This window comes from Rhamphochromis longiceps, linkage group LG23 (assembly GCF_057381845.1).
Source record: "Rhamphochromis longiceps isolate RC_006_pf linkage group LG23, R_longiceps_female_GT1.1, whole genome shotgun sequence".
In the NCBI taxonomy this organism is placed as follows: Eukaryota; Metazoa; Chordata; class Actinopteri; order Cichliformes; family Cichlidae; genus Rhamphochromis; species Rhamphochromis longiceps.
The window spans coordinates 20,401,353-20,415,871 of record NC_140578.1 but is presented as its reverse complement, the minus strand read 5'-3'; the positions used below and the strand labels follow the sequence as shown (position 1 = coordinate 20,415,871).

The following is a 14,519-nucleotide window of genomic DNA, read 5'->3' as shown; positions in this document are numbered from 1 at the left end:
CCGGTGTGCACCCGGACGCCCACCCCCAGACACAAAGAACCACCAACACACCGACACCTGAGGGAGTCCGCCACCGGCAGGGGAAGTGGTGGTGGGTGGAGATAGGCCTCCAAACCTTGGAGGGCCTGAGGTGTCCCCAGAGAGGTGGCGTCTGATACCCAACCTGACATATAGACACAGACATACAGGCACACACAGACACAAACATCCATTCCCACCCTCATGCTCTCATATGCACTCACTCCACACTCAACCAACGTGGAGACAGACATAAAGAGACGCTGTACACACAATCACACTCCCCAAGCGTACTCTACAAACCGGGTCTAGGTACCCTTGCCCCTGGAGGGGGGAATTGCACCCAGACCCAGGTGGTGTTACCCTTTTCCCTGCGGTGGGGAGAGGCAGACCACCCCGACTCCGCAGCAGCAGGGAGGCCCCACACCCCAGACCGCAGTCGGACGGCCAACTCCTCCTACTAGCCCTCCCGCTCCAGCAGGCCGCAGAGAATGGGGGTGGGAGAAGACTCCAAACCTCCCTCCACCCGCTCATTGTAGTGTTGATGCATATGTGTTCTAAGGTGCAATTAAAACCCAGGAGGGCATGGAGCTACCTGCCAAGGAGCAGCAGGTAAGCGCATAGTCCCTCCTGCTAGCCCTCAATGTCTACGTGTATTTAAAATTGAGAGGTGGGCAACGACGTCAGGGGTGAGGTATACACCCTGATGGTGATTTGGACTCCGTGATTGTGCCCACCCCCAAGATCCTATATGTATGTGTAATGAGAGTGTGAATAATGTGAATGTCTAAGTTGTGGGATAAAATTGAGGCAGAGGCAGCCAGAAGGGGACAGGGGGGGGGGGGGGGGGGTAGCCTCCTCTGCACCCTGGTGACATACCCCCACTCCAAGGCCCTGCATGTGTGGGTGGTTGTGGAGGAGCGGGAAGAGGGAGGCAGCTGGAGATGGGGAGGGAAGGAAGGGAGGGGCAGGTAACCCCTCCCTGGGGCCAGCTCCCCCGCTGACCCCAGTAGGCACTTCCACCCTCCGCGACCCGCCAGGGAAGGGGGGCCCAGGCCCATCAGACCGGGGCCCAGTGCAGTAGCGCCCCCCGGCTCCACAGAGCCCTGGACAGTCCACCCAACCCCACCACAGAGAAAACTGCACCCACCCCACCAACCACACATCTTCCAGACTACATAAGACGGTAAACGCCCAGGCTGAGATCTTCCTCCACCTCTCCTGTATCTCCCCCTCCTGCAGAGAGTTCCTGAGAGAAGAAAGCTCCAAACAGCCACTTCACAAGCGCATGGCACAACACAGAAGAGCCACCTCCACAGGACAAGACTCAGCAGTCCATCTGCATCTTAAGGATAAAGGACACTCTTTCGAGGATGCCAATGTTCACATTTTGGACAGAGAGGACAGATGGGTTGAAAGAGGAGTGAAAGAAGCCATCTATGGCCACTGTGAGCGACCATCTTTAAACAGAGGTGGTGGTTTACGACACCAACTCTCTGCCATCTATAATCCAGTTTTGAGTTCCCTCCCCAGACGCCTTAACGCCCACTCACATCCTGGGCCATCTGACCTCAGGAATTCGCATGATAAGGTGGGGCCAGGTTTCACAATGAACTCACCCGAAACTCTGGCTGATTGGGACCCACACCCAGTTTCACACCTTGGCTCAGGCGATTAGAGGATCATCAGGGGGTCCTTTTGTCCCTCTGTGGGGGGATACTCCCACTAGGTTTAAATCTGGGACTCTCCACCATTTGACCTTAGAACTGAAGAAGCTTCTCGAATGAGAGGTGAAACGTCTTCAAGTAACTTAAAGAACTCCAGACGCTTTTCTTTATAAACTACTTCACTTCTTTACATATTTAGGTAGCTGATAACAATTTAATTTAACTCCCAGAAATGTTTAATATCTACTAATACAGACTTTAGCAGGATAATATTGTGACTTCAAGGAATCACTGTTAGTATCAGTATCAGTACAATTACAAAAAGTAGAATGAAAAACAGTTCTGTCATCTGCGTTCATTAAACTGACTTCATGTAATTCATCTTCCCACTAACAGAGTGCAAGAAATGATCATCAATAAAGAGTTAAATGAGATGTTAGTTACATCAGACCTTTTCACATTTATCTGATTAATATTAGAAGTTATTGTTTCTTTCATTAGATTATTTTTAAAAGCAGTAATTTTCATAGAATGGCAGAGACATGAGTGATCATGAGTGATGAATATCTTCAATTCAGTTAGAATTGTTGAATGTCCGTTTATTTAGTCATGGAACATCCACACAGGCTGGTTGTCATTATTTGGGAGAAAATAAAAACAAAACCCAAAATGTCCTCTTATTGTGAAAATCTCCCTTAATTCCTGTCCTGCTTCAATAACAGTAATAATATGTGGAGAAGTTGAAAATGAATTTTTTTTTAAAAAGAAATAGCAAACAACAACGACAACAACAACAACAATGAATGAGCTCAGGCTTGTCTAAGATGCAGAGGAGCTGGTTCTTGACTCAGATTCATAAAAAACGCTACATAATAATATTCACTGTGAAGGTTTGAGTGAAAAAAGGACAAAACAAAATCTGCTTCATGAAATAATCCCAGCTTCCATCTTAAAAGGACTAAAGACAAAGAAGTTGACAAAGAGTCATTGTTTAAAACTTAATTTATCCATGTGTCTGAAAACATGTTTCTGATTGATATACTACACCAATCAGATGAATATCCAGGTGTGCTAAACTTCACAAAGACTGACTGAGGAACCAGGAGACCAGAGTGTAAATCCAGGATAAAGAGGTTCAGTGAATGTGGTGTTGAAGGTGTGGAGGTGGATCAGAGTGTCAGAGGAGACTCTGTAGAAGGACAGAGTGCCAGCAGGACAGTCCACATACACTGCTACAGTGTTAGAGACGGAGGAGGAGGAGATGGACATTTCTTTTTTACTGTGACATACAGAACGAGGAGCATCATCAGAGAAGAGCAGACTCCAGGACTGATCATTAACTCCAAAAACATATTCAAAATCATCTTGTATCCTTCCAGCTTTGTAAATCACTGCTACATTAACGGTTCCTCTACACTTGACCTCCCAGTAACAACGACCAGTCAGATCATTTCTACAGAGCAGCTGATGATAGAAGTAAAATCTGTCTGGATGATCAGGATATGATTGAACCTCCTCCACATGTGCCACCTTCCTGTTGTTGTCAGACAGTTTGAGGTTTGTGTGTACTGTGTTTGTGTCAATTGTGAGTTGACAGGAATCTGATGGAGAGAACAAACACAATCCAGCTGCAGTTATTGATCCATCATCTGTTCATTGATTGACACTTGGATAACTACTAACATCAGAGAAATGAATGACTGATGAAAATGTTTCAGTGTTTTTTGTGTTCATTAATCATATTAAAAAACACACTTACACTTCCTCAGACCTGGTCTCAACCATTGGACTCCAGCAGGCTCCACCCTGAAAGGAAGAGGGGGGTCAGACAAGCACAGTCTATGTGCATGCTGAACATGCATTTAGTGTGTGTATGAAGAATGTATGTTCATACACACAAGGACATTACATTGTTCTAATATGCATACTAGTCCCTGTTAGCTCACAGTAGAGGATTTCTGGACTGACTTAGCAAGAAAACAGTAAGACTGGAAGGTTCATCCAGGAGAATGAACTTCTGTTGGACTCCCTGGCTGCAGAGGGCTCTTGCAATCTGGACAACCCTATGCTTCCATATCTTGGTGCCCCAGCAAACACAGATCGGGAGTCAATTATGGTTACCTCCATTCACGAGGAGGATCAATTAACCAAGCTTGAACCCAGGCCAAAGTGAGCTGAAAACCATCAGCTATGTGTCTCACCAGTTAATGTCCTGGGTATTTCACCAATAGGTTGAGAAGCAAAGAGTCCACAAGATTTTGCCCATAGGAGGTGACAACTCTCCCCACTGGTGACTGATTTGGTCCCCCACATGTTGTCCATCGGAACGAGCTGCCCAATGGCTTGAGGTCTATTACAAATATCTCAAAACCCTTTTTAATCTCACAGGCTTACAATTAATACGTGTGTGTATCTAAACTACAGTTTAAAAGGTCATAGTTTTTTTTTTAATTCTATGGCAAGCACCTTAATTTAAAATTCATTTAAGTGTGAAATATAAATCAAACTCACATTGACATTTGTTGTTATTGCTAAACTTGACAAGTTTCAATGAATAGTCATAACACACACACGCATGAAACAGGAAATAAGTGAAGCACTTTCTGCTCTATTAGACATTCTTCCCCATACCTGAGAGCTTCCAGCCTCCACTGTGGATCATTCTGTAATGCTGAAAGCATCCTCGTGCCAGAGTCACCTGGATGATTGTAGCTTAGGTTCAGCTCTTTCAAACGGGAGGGATTGGAGCTCAGAGCTGAGGCCAGATAAGTACAGCCTTGCTCTGTGATCAGGCAGCCCGACAGACTATAGACACAAAACAACAATCTATCTGTGAATACTTCACTCAAGATTTGCTTTCATTGGTTTGCGTTTGTTTTTCACATACAATGTCATACATCCTTTCAATCTCCAATTCAATTTAGCTTGATTTAGAACATGACAATCCTCATAGATGACAACAGTTCTCAAGTAAGGCCTAACAATATTAGAAAGTTAACTCCAGCAACTGGATGAGCCCCAGAGAAAAGCTCTTGGTGATGGTGGGGAGAAGGAATTCTCTTTAACATGCCAGTGTCTCTGGGCCAGCTGTCCAATTTCAAACTACATACTTTGAAGCAGACCTTTAGAAATGCAGTTTCAAACAAGAGATATACAGGCATTGTACAAATAAAATCTATGTGGTACTTTGGACTGAAAGTAACTAACAATAATTTGTCCTAAAGTGTTATACTAAGGAACCTTCAGGTTTAGATACCTTTAACAAATCATATCTTAATATGCTTCTTTTGGCTGCTCTCTCAAGTGGTCACCACAGCAGATGAACCTACATATTTATTTTGGCAAAGATTTTTTTATAATGGAGTTCTAAATGAGTTTGCAGTTTATCCACTGATAAAACTCAGCTTTTAAATTGTTGTGGGTGAAAAAGTCTAAAGCCTGACCTGAGAGTTTCTAGTTTACAGCGTGGATTTTTCACTCCAACAGACAGCAGCTTCACCCCTGAATCCTTCAGGTCATTGTTGCTCAGGTCCAGCTCTCTCACACTGTTGGACTGGGAGCTGAAAACTAAAGACAGAGCTTCACAGCTTTTCTCTGAGAGCTGACAGTCATTCAGTCTGAAAAAAAAAAATCTAATTAAATCACCTTTAATGTTGAATCTGCACAATTAAATGGAAAAACAAAACAATAAATACTGAGGACAAATGTGAAACACTTCAAATTTTCTTAGCAAAAACGAATGAAAACCAATGCGGAACTGGTAGATTTAATTGTACTAGGTTGACCAGTATCCAACTAGACAGGTCTGTAGTGCCATTTGTGACTTTCCAAATTTTAGTATGTATGATGTATGGAGGTAATCGTACACTGAAGTAGCTCAGACAAGCAACAATGCACCTATTCATTTAGTGATTCATTTAGGAGCTTTTGCAGAAGTGACGGTAGGAGCAATGTTTAGCAATCATTGTGTGAGCTGAATGAAAATGTTGTGCTGAAAGTTTGCTGTGTTTTAAATGTTTGGTAACTTAAAAATTAGTATAACAATCAGCATGTGCAGGAAGCACATGGGGCAGGACTGAAAGAAGATGAGTGGAGGAAGGATGATAGCAGACGACATGGCAAATAAGAGAGATAATGTGTAAGTAATTTTTCCAGGGAGACTACAGCCTATACACTCAAAGGATATTCAACTGTAACTGCAGCATAAACAGGGAAGGAGGGGATGAATGGACTTGAGAAAAATATAGCATGCCGGTGAAATTTATAGTTCTCACAAAATAGAAAACCTGTCAGATAAGAAGAAATAGAGGAAAAAGTGAAACAGCGATGCTGGAGGCAGTCATGAATCATTGAGTGAGATGTTACTCAGATCTCACATGGAATGACCAAAGGAGTATGATTCAGTTTGATGGCAGCTGCAAAGGATGTTCAGCCATGGGTGGGGCACTTCTGTATGGAGATGGAATGTTTCTTTGGTTCTTGCTTCCTCTGGAAGCTCCAGCTTACATCAAAGAAGTGAACGTTGCCTAACTGCACCTAAACTCTCAAAACAGTTTAAATTTCTGGTTTAACAGTTTTCTTTTTGTTTTCTATTTTCTCTCTCTCTCTCTCTCTCTCTCTCTCTCTCTCTCTCTCTCTCTCTCTCTCTCTCTCTCGCTGTGTGTGTGTGTGTGTGTGTGTGTGTGTGTTTATCACAATAGTATCAAATAAATGCTGAAACCTAACCTCTGCAGTGTTACGGTTTACTGTCGTAGAACAGTTAACAAATTAACTTTAATTATTTAACTTCTGAATACAAATTGTGCCAAAGATAGAAAGTGATGCCAACACCAGTGATGCACCAGTGAAAAAAATAAATCACTGACTCAAATTTATTTTAAAACTTAAGGTATGAACACACACTCACTTACATGACTTTTTTGGAGGCTTTGACCACAGGCAGCAGCCTCAGAAGAGCTTCCTCTGAAGCAGAGTATTTCTTCAGGTCAAAAACATCCAGATAATTTTCTGATGACAGTAAGATGAAGACTAGAGCTGACCACTGAGCAGGAGACAGTTCATCTGTAGAGAGACTTCCTGAACTCAGGGACTGCTGGATCTCAACCACTAGAGAACGATCATTCAGTTCATTCAAACAGTGAAACAGGTTGAGGCTTTTCTCTGTGGACAGGTTCTCATTGAGCTTCTTCTTGATGTACTGAACTGTTTCCTGATTGGTCTGTGAGCTACTTCCTGTCTGTGTCAGCAGGCCTCGTAGGAGAGTCTGATTTGTCTGAAGTGAAAGACCCAGGAGGAAACGAAGAAACAAGTCCAGGTGTCCATTTGGACTCTGTAAGGCCTTGTCTACAGCACACTGGTAGAAGACTTTTTGCTTGTGTTTAATTCCAAACAGTTTAAATGACCAAGATTTCTTTTCTTCCAGCAGATTTACTCCGGAGTTGATGAAGGTCAGATGGACATGAAGAGCAGCCAGAAACTCCTGAACACTCAGATGGACAAAGCAGAACACCTTGTCCTGGTACAGTCCTCTCTCCTCTTTAAAGATGTGTGTGAACACTCCTGAGTACACTGAGGCTGCACTGATATCGATGCCACACTCTGTCAGGTCTGATTCATAGAAGATCAGATTTCTTTTCTGTAGCTGATCAAAAGCCAGTTTTCCCAGAGACTCAACCATCTTCCTGCTGTCTGGACTCCAGGGTGGATCTGTCTCCGATCCTTCATCCTTGACCTTCTTCAATTGGACTTGCACCATCATGAAGTGGATGTACAGCTCTGTGAGGCTTTTAGGCAGATCACTGCTCTCATTATTTATTGTAAGAGAATCCAGAACTGTAGCAGTGATCCAGCAGAAAACTGGGATGCGGCACATGATGTGGAGGTTTTCTGATAACAAGATGTGGGAAATTATAATACTGGCCTGCTCCTCATCTCTGAATCTCTTCCAGAAATATTCATCCTTCTGTCGGTCATTGAACCCCCTGATCTCTGTCACTATGTCAACAAACTGAGCAGGGATCTGATTGGCTGCTGCAGGTCGTGTGGTTATCCAGACATGGGCAGAGGGAAGTAAATGGCCCTTAACTAGGTTTATCAGCAGCAAATGAACTGAGGTGGCCTCTCTAGGGTCAGTCAGGATCTTGGTGTTGTTGAAGTCCAGAGGAAGTCGACACTCATCCAGACCATCAAAGATGAACACAACCTGGAAGTCTTCAAAGCTGCAGATTCCTGATTCTTTGGTTTCAGTAAAGAAGTGATGAACAAGTTCCACCAAGCTGAAAGTTTTCTCTTTCAAAAGATTCAGCTCTCTGAAAGTGAACAGAAATATGAACTGGATGTCCTGGTTGGCTTTGTCTTCAGCCCAGTCAAGAGTGTATTTTTGTGTTAAGACTGTTTTCCCAATGCCAGCCACTCCCTTTGTCAGCACTGTTCTGATTGGTTCTTCTCTTCCAGGTGAGCCTTTAAAGATCTTGTCTTGTCTGACTGTTTTTTCTAGCATGTCTGATTTCCTGGATGCCATTTCAATCTGTCTGAGCTCATGTTCATCAGTGACCTCTGCAGTCCCTCCCTCTATGATGTACAGATCTGTGTATATCAGATTCAGAATGGTTGGGCTTTCTCCTTTGGTGCTCGCCTCAAACGCACACCGGAGCTCCCTCTTTAGTTTAGATTTGAGTTCTGACTCACACTTTAGAGGACCATCTGAATGACAAAACAACATTATAAGATTATTTGACAACTTGTAGTCAATTGTTGACCTTCCAAAACATTTCATTAATTCACTGGGAATCTGTGAGTCAATTAAGAAAGTATTCAGATCTCTTGTTTTTATGCCGTAAATTCATTTTAAATGAATTAAAAAACATCGACACACAGAAACAGTGTCTCATCAGATCCAAGAACCCTTTTCCTCTCTGAAGTATTACTGCTGGTTAACAACCTGAAGCGTATCTGACTTAAAGGAGTTTAAAAGATTCATTGGTAGAAATTGTGAGGTGGCCCTTCCAGCAAGTTCTCTTTGAAAACAACAAGAGCTCTCATCGATCAGTGTATACATGTTTCCGTGTTAATGACAACTCCTCAGACAAACTATTGATATCCTACCTGTTGGTGAAGCCTCTTGAGTTGAATTGTCCATCTGTTTATATTCAGTAGGTTTCTCCATTCTTAATCTATAAAAAAAAGAGAGAAAACATGAAGCACATTAAGTACTGGAGATGTTTTGGCATAGTTACATATTTGAAAAAGCCTACACACAGCATATCAGCACAAAAAGCTAATACCAACTATCACTCACAGTGGTGGAGGGGTGATGGTGTGTGCTTGTTTTGGCCACCTTGAAGTCACTGAATCAAAGTCAAAGTCCAATTCTCAACCTGACCGAGAAGAGAGCTGTGCACAAACAAGTGTCCACAAACATCAATAAACTGAATAAACACTGTAAAGAAGAATTGGCAGAAAATACATAAAATATTTACTTTAAGTTATTACTGCTTAACGTTTTTCTATAAGTTGAAGCATAGGATGTAGTTTTTCACACACTGTGTCTGCATTTAGCCTTATATGACATAACATGTCATTTGATTTTTATCTCCAGTTGTTTTTATCTGGCAGATTTCATAACAAGGTTATTATGTTATTTCATGTGAAGAATAATGACCAACATTATGAAATAAATACCTATGTCATGCAGAATTACTGCATAAATACATGTCATACCAGAGTAATAAACACAATAGTATCATCAAAATACTATGCACACCAAGAAAAGAAGTCAAATTTAATATTTTAGAAATATGTCAACATCTGATTTCAACTTAGATAATCAAAGTATGATTATATTTAAAATATATTAATTTTAAGTATTATAATTAATTATCTTAAAATGGTTTGGATAATTTTAGACAGAGGTTAAAAATATCCACTTTTGGTTGGTCAAACCCAGTTTGGCTGTGTAACAAATGCACCACATGTTGCAACAACCGCTCCAAGTATTGGCACAAACTGTTAAAATTACTTCCTCTTGGAGGAGAGCCAACAGTATTTATTTCGAGTAAGAGGCCTGCATATTGAAACTATATCTGCAGGAGATAACAAATGATCATTTACAAAGCTCAACCTGTCCTCCATCTACCTTTTGCTCTGTGTTTCTACAACAGGCTGACTGATTCAGTCATCCATTCAGATCCAACACAGCTTAAGAATTATAGGCCTATCTCTAAACTCCCATTACTGTCAAAAATTCTGGACAAAGCAGTTGCTGATCAACTTACTGCTTTTTTAGAAAAACGTGACATTTATGACAAATTTCAGTCTGGTTTCCGTAAGTGTCACTCAACAGAAACCGCATTAATTAAGGTCTCTAGTGACATTATGATGTCGGCTGACCCCGGAGCATCCACAGTCATGGTTTTGCTGGACTTAACATTTGCCTTTGACACTGTTGACCATACCATCCTGATTAACAGGCTCCGGGACATAGTCACTGTCAGTGTGTCCGGTCTTGCGCTGGAGTGGTTTCAGTCATACCTTTCCAACAGATCTTTTAGTGTCTTTGCAAATCAGTTTATGTCACACTCTAAGGACCTGACATGAAGGGTCCCACAGGGTTCAGTTCTGGGACCAATTCTTTTTCTCCTGTACATGTTACTCCTAGGACTTATAATTAGGCAGTTCCCTAATTTGTCTTATCACTTTTATGCTGATGATATTCAGCTCTACTGTTCTTTTAAGCCGATGGAAGTCCATAAAATGTCCTTTTTTCATAAAATGTTTAGCTTCCATTAAACAGTATCTTGGAGAAAACTACTTGCAGTTGAACTCTAAGAAGTTAGAAACATTAATTATTGCCCCTGAAAGCCAGATAGCTATAATCAAAAAGCATCTTGGTTCTCTTGGATCATCTGTTCACCCGAGCCTCAGGTATCTCATGTTGTTTTTGATTCTGCCATGTCTCTAGAGCAACACTCTAGATTAATTAGTAACTGCCTTTTTCAGCTATGAAATATTTCCAAACTGTGAACTTTTTTTTGTCTAAATCAGAGTTAGAAATGATTACCCATGCTTTTATTTCTTCTCACTTAGATTATTGTAAAAGTCTTTTTCTTTGTTTGAGCAAAAGAAATCTTGACCGTCTCCAGTTAGTCCAGAATGCTGCTGCAAGGCTTTTAACTAAGACACGAAAAAGAGAGCACATTACACCAGTGTTACGCTCATTACACTGGCTTCCAGTACATTTTAGAATTCATTTTAAAATCTTAGTCCTGACTTTTAAAGCTTTGAATCATGACGCTCCTGCCTATATTTCTGATCTTTTAGAACCTCACACTCCCTCTCGCAGCCTGAGATCATCTAATCAAAGGCTGTTGGTAGTTCCCTGAACATGTTTTAAAACCAGAGGTGATAGATCTTTTAGAGCGGTGGCCCTCAGGTTGTGGAATTCTCTCCCTCCATCTCTACGCTGCCTGGATTGTATTTATTCTTTTAAACATCATCTTAAGACTCACTTATTTAGACTAGCTTTTAATTAGATTTGCGCTGTATGTTTGATTGTACCGTATTATGTTTATCTGTTTTATATTATTGTGAAGCACTTTGTGTTTTTTATCCTGTGAAGAGTGCTCTATATAATCAATAAAGTAAAGTAAAGTAAAGTAAAGTAAAGTCATCAGTAAGTGGATCTGCAGCAACAATGACTGAGTAACACTTCTGCTGCTCTGATTCTTGGATTGTACACACACACACACACACACACACACACACACACACACACACACACACACACACTGAGTGAGGACACCACCTTGAGAAAGGGTAGGATGGGGAGCTCTAGAGTTTCATAATCAGATAACTCTGTTCTTGCAATAACTGAAAGTTACTGTGACGGTCTGTGGTTGTGCAACTTTGTGCTTTTACAAATGTTACGCAACTTAGTCTATTTTTTTCTGATCTGAGCTGGTGATCTGAAATAGATCAACAGCTTTAAAAGTTATGTAACACCATGTATTGTTTTATAACTTCTAAAGTTACAATAGTGTTTTAGGACAAACCTTAAACTTCATTTTCATTTTCAAATCCAGCTGTAACATAACATTGTACAAAAAGTAGCCCGTGAGATTCCCTTAACTCTCTTATTACCCAGCAACTAAGCATCTTTTCAAGTACAGGTATACCTAAATGGTAAATGGTAAATGGCCTGTATTTATATAGCGCTTTTACTAGTCCCTAAGGACCCCAAAGCGCTTTACACATCCAGTCATCCACCCATTCACGCACACATTCACACACTGGTGATGGCAAGCTACATTGTAGCCACAGCCACCCTGGGGCGCACTGACAGAGGCGAGGCTGCCGGACACTGGCGCCACCGGGCCCTCTGACCACCACCAGTAGGCAACGGGTGAAGTGTCTTGCCCAAGGACACAACGACCGAGACTGCCTACACTGACAAACAGCACAAAATAGATCCAGAATTGAATAAGTGAGCAAAGAACAGTCCCGATACATTAAAAAATAAGCAGGAGTAATCAAACATGCAGCAAATCAATCAATAGGATAATGAAGCGCAGGTGAAGACAATCAGACAGAGCAGACACAAAAGAAAGCAGTAAAACAAAGGTTTTCAGTAAAACATGAAATAACTAAAAGACAGGTAACACAGGATAATAACAGGAAAGGGACAAACATTCAGAAAAAAATTAAGAAGGTAAGAAAACAGAACAGAAGCATAAAAAAACAAGAACAATTATAAAACAGAGAAAATATGAAAACTGTGAAAAGTTGTAGAGTAGAAAAAAGGAACTATTCAAATAAAACAGAAGAATTTCAAGAGAGTAGAAATTCTCAGGTCTTTAGATCGAAGCTTAAAGGCAGTGACAACAAACAACAATGGACTCCTCACACATTGGTGAAAACTAAACACACACTGAAGTGGATGTAAATGTCAGTCGCCTTCAGCCCACATTCACAGGTCCAGCTCTGACTCCCTTAACATGAACTACAGAGCTGTTAATGAGAAAAACAAAACTGTCTTCATTACCGTCACATGGAGCTTCCCCCGGAGACCATCATCTGTAACACCGAGTTCTGGCAAGGGAGGGAGGCTAAACGTTATAATAAGGAAACACCCAAAGAGGCATTTTTGGGGGAAGTTTTGCAAAATCAGTCCATTTAAAATCTTGAAATCACTGTTTTGTTACTGAAGGTAGTTTAGTTTGAGTTGTTTTTGGCTGAGCTGTGCCCTTAATCACTGATGTGCAGGAAGCAGGATACACCACTCAAGATTTCGGTAAATCTTGGTTTATTTTCCACAAATCAACCAATCAATAAAAAAAAATAAAAAAATGTTAAAACCCACAGGAAACACAAAGAAGCAGAAAACACTGTAAATATAGATGATTTTTAGACTGTAATTCTGTTTTGTTTTCAAGTTTAATTGACTTGGAAAAAAGTCCAAATGTAACACACTAGAAGTTCATCTCTTCCAATTACAGGTATGTAGGAATATTTACAAGAATACCAAAGTTGAGAGTAACATGGGAACATTACTGTTATCCACCAAATCAATTCAACATCATAGGAAATAAATGAAAGTGTCTAAATATGTAAGGAAAGCCAGTAATGAATCTTAGAGTGTAGTTTTACAAGAACAGAGAGACCAACCATCAACTTCGAATCAGACACATTTACAATTAAAGAAGATGTTTGTTAAAATTATTTTCAATCACATGGTGGAGAGAGGCAGCACGGTGGCACGGTGGTTAGCACTGTTGCTGCACAGCAAGAAGGTCCTGAGTTCAATTCCACCATCAGGCCGGGGTCTTTCTGTGTGGAGTTTGCATGTTTCCCCCGTGTCTGTGTGGGTTCCCTCCGGGTACTCCGGCTTCCTCCCACCGTCCAAAGACATGCAGCTTGTGGGGATAGGTTAATTGGATAATCTAAATTGCCCCTAGGTGTGAATGTGTGAGTGTGAACGGTTGTCTGTCTTGTGTGTTAGCCCTGCGACAGACTGGCAACCTGTCCAGGGTGTACCCCGCCTCTCGCCCTATGACAGCTGGGATTGGCTCCAGCGACCCTGAGAGAGATTTTCTTTGTTCTTAAAACAGGAGAGTCTCGCCGTAATGTGCCTTGTAGTCAGGCTCAGGTTTTTTTTATGTGGACACTGAAGAATGAAACTAAAAAACTGGCCCTGCTGCTGCATTCCTGCTACATTTACTGACTGACTTTAAACACACTCATATTTAATAAATACACCGCATGAAAGTTTTTAGCTATTTCCCCCAAATTGATAACATTCACAAACACTAATGTTGCATGGTTTGGTAAACCATTCCAGATGATAATAGTCACATGCTTAAAATGCCCTGTCTTTGGATTTGGAGTATTGCTAAGCTTTGTACAGGGTGGGCCATTTATATGGATACACCGTAATAAAATGGGACTGGTTGGTGATATTAAAGTCCATTAGTATATGTGAGGGGGCAAACTCCTCAAGATGGTTGGTGACCATGGTGGCCATTTAGAAGTCGGCCATCTTGGATACAACTTTTGTTTTTTCAATAGGAAGAGGGCCATGTGACACATCAAACTTATTGGTAATGTCACAAGAAAAACAATGGTGTGCTTGGTTTCAACGTAACTTTATTCTTTCAGGAGTTATTTACAAGTTTCTCTTTGTTTACAGCCATTGACATGTCGAAGAGGTTAACACATGAGGAGCAGATCGAAATTGTGTTGATATCTGGTGAACGCAGTAACTGGGTCATTGCAGCAGATTTCAATGCAAGACACCCTATGAGACCACCCATCTCCCATTCTACAGTTAGCAAACTACTT

General features: G+C 41.3%; 1 protein-coding gene across 1 annotated transcript; it reads right to left on the bottom strand.

Annotated features, from left to right (window-relative positions):
- Positions 1 to 2,172: 2,172 nt before the first annotated feature.
- LOC146641817 (protein NLRC3-like) lies at positions 2,173 to 12,775 on the bottom strand. The gene is made up of 8 exons (XM_085399750.1): positions 12,724 to 12,775; positions 8,983 to 9,077; positions 8,790 to 8,857; positions 6,596 to 8,387; positions 5,129 to 5,302; positions 4,317 to 4,490; positions 3,445 to 3,491; positions 2,173 to 3,286 (listed from the first exon to the last, which is right to left on the bottom strand). Exons 3-8 carry the CDS (start codon positions 8,848 to 8,850, stop codon positions 2,757 to 2,759), a joined length of 2,778 nt encoding a protein of 925 aa, XP_085255876.1. The 5' UTR covers positions 8,851 to 8,857; positions 8,983 to 9,077; positions 12,724 to 12,775; the 3' UTR covers positions 2,173 to 2,756.
- Between the last annotated feature and the right edge of the window lie 1,744 nt (positions 12,776 to 14,519).

Coding starts and splice junctions, on each gene's coding strand:
- LOC146641817 (XM_085399750.1), bottom strand. CDS start 8,850: ATGGAGAAACCTACTGAATATAAACAGATGGACAATTCAACTCAAGAG. Junction 4,491..5,128: donor TGTAAACTAGAAACTCTCAG/GTCAGGCTTTAG, acceptor TTGTGTCTATAG/TCTGTCGGGCTGCCTGATCA. Junction 3,287..3,444: donor GAGACCAGGTCTGAGGAAGT/GTAAGTGTGTTT, acceptor TCTCTCCATCAG/ATTCCTGTCAACTCACAATT.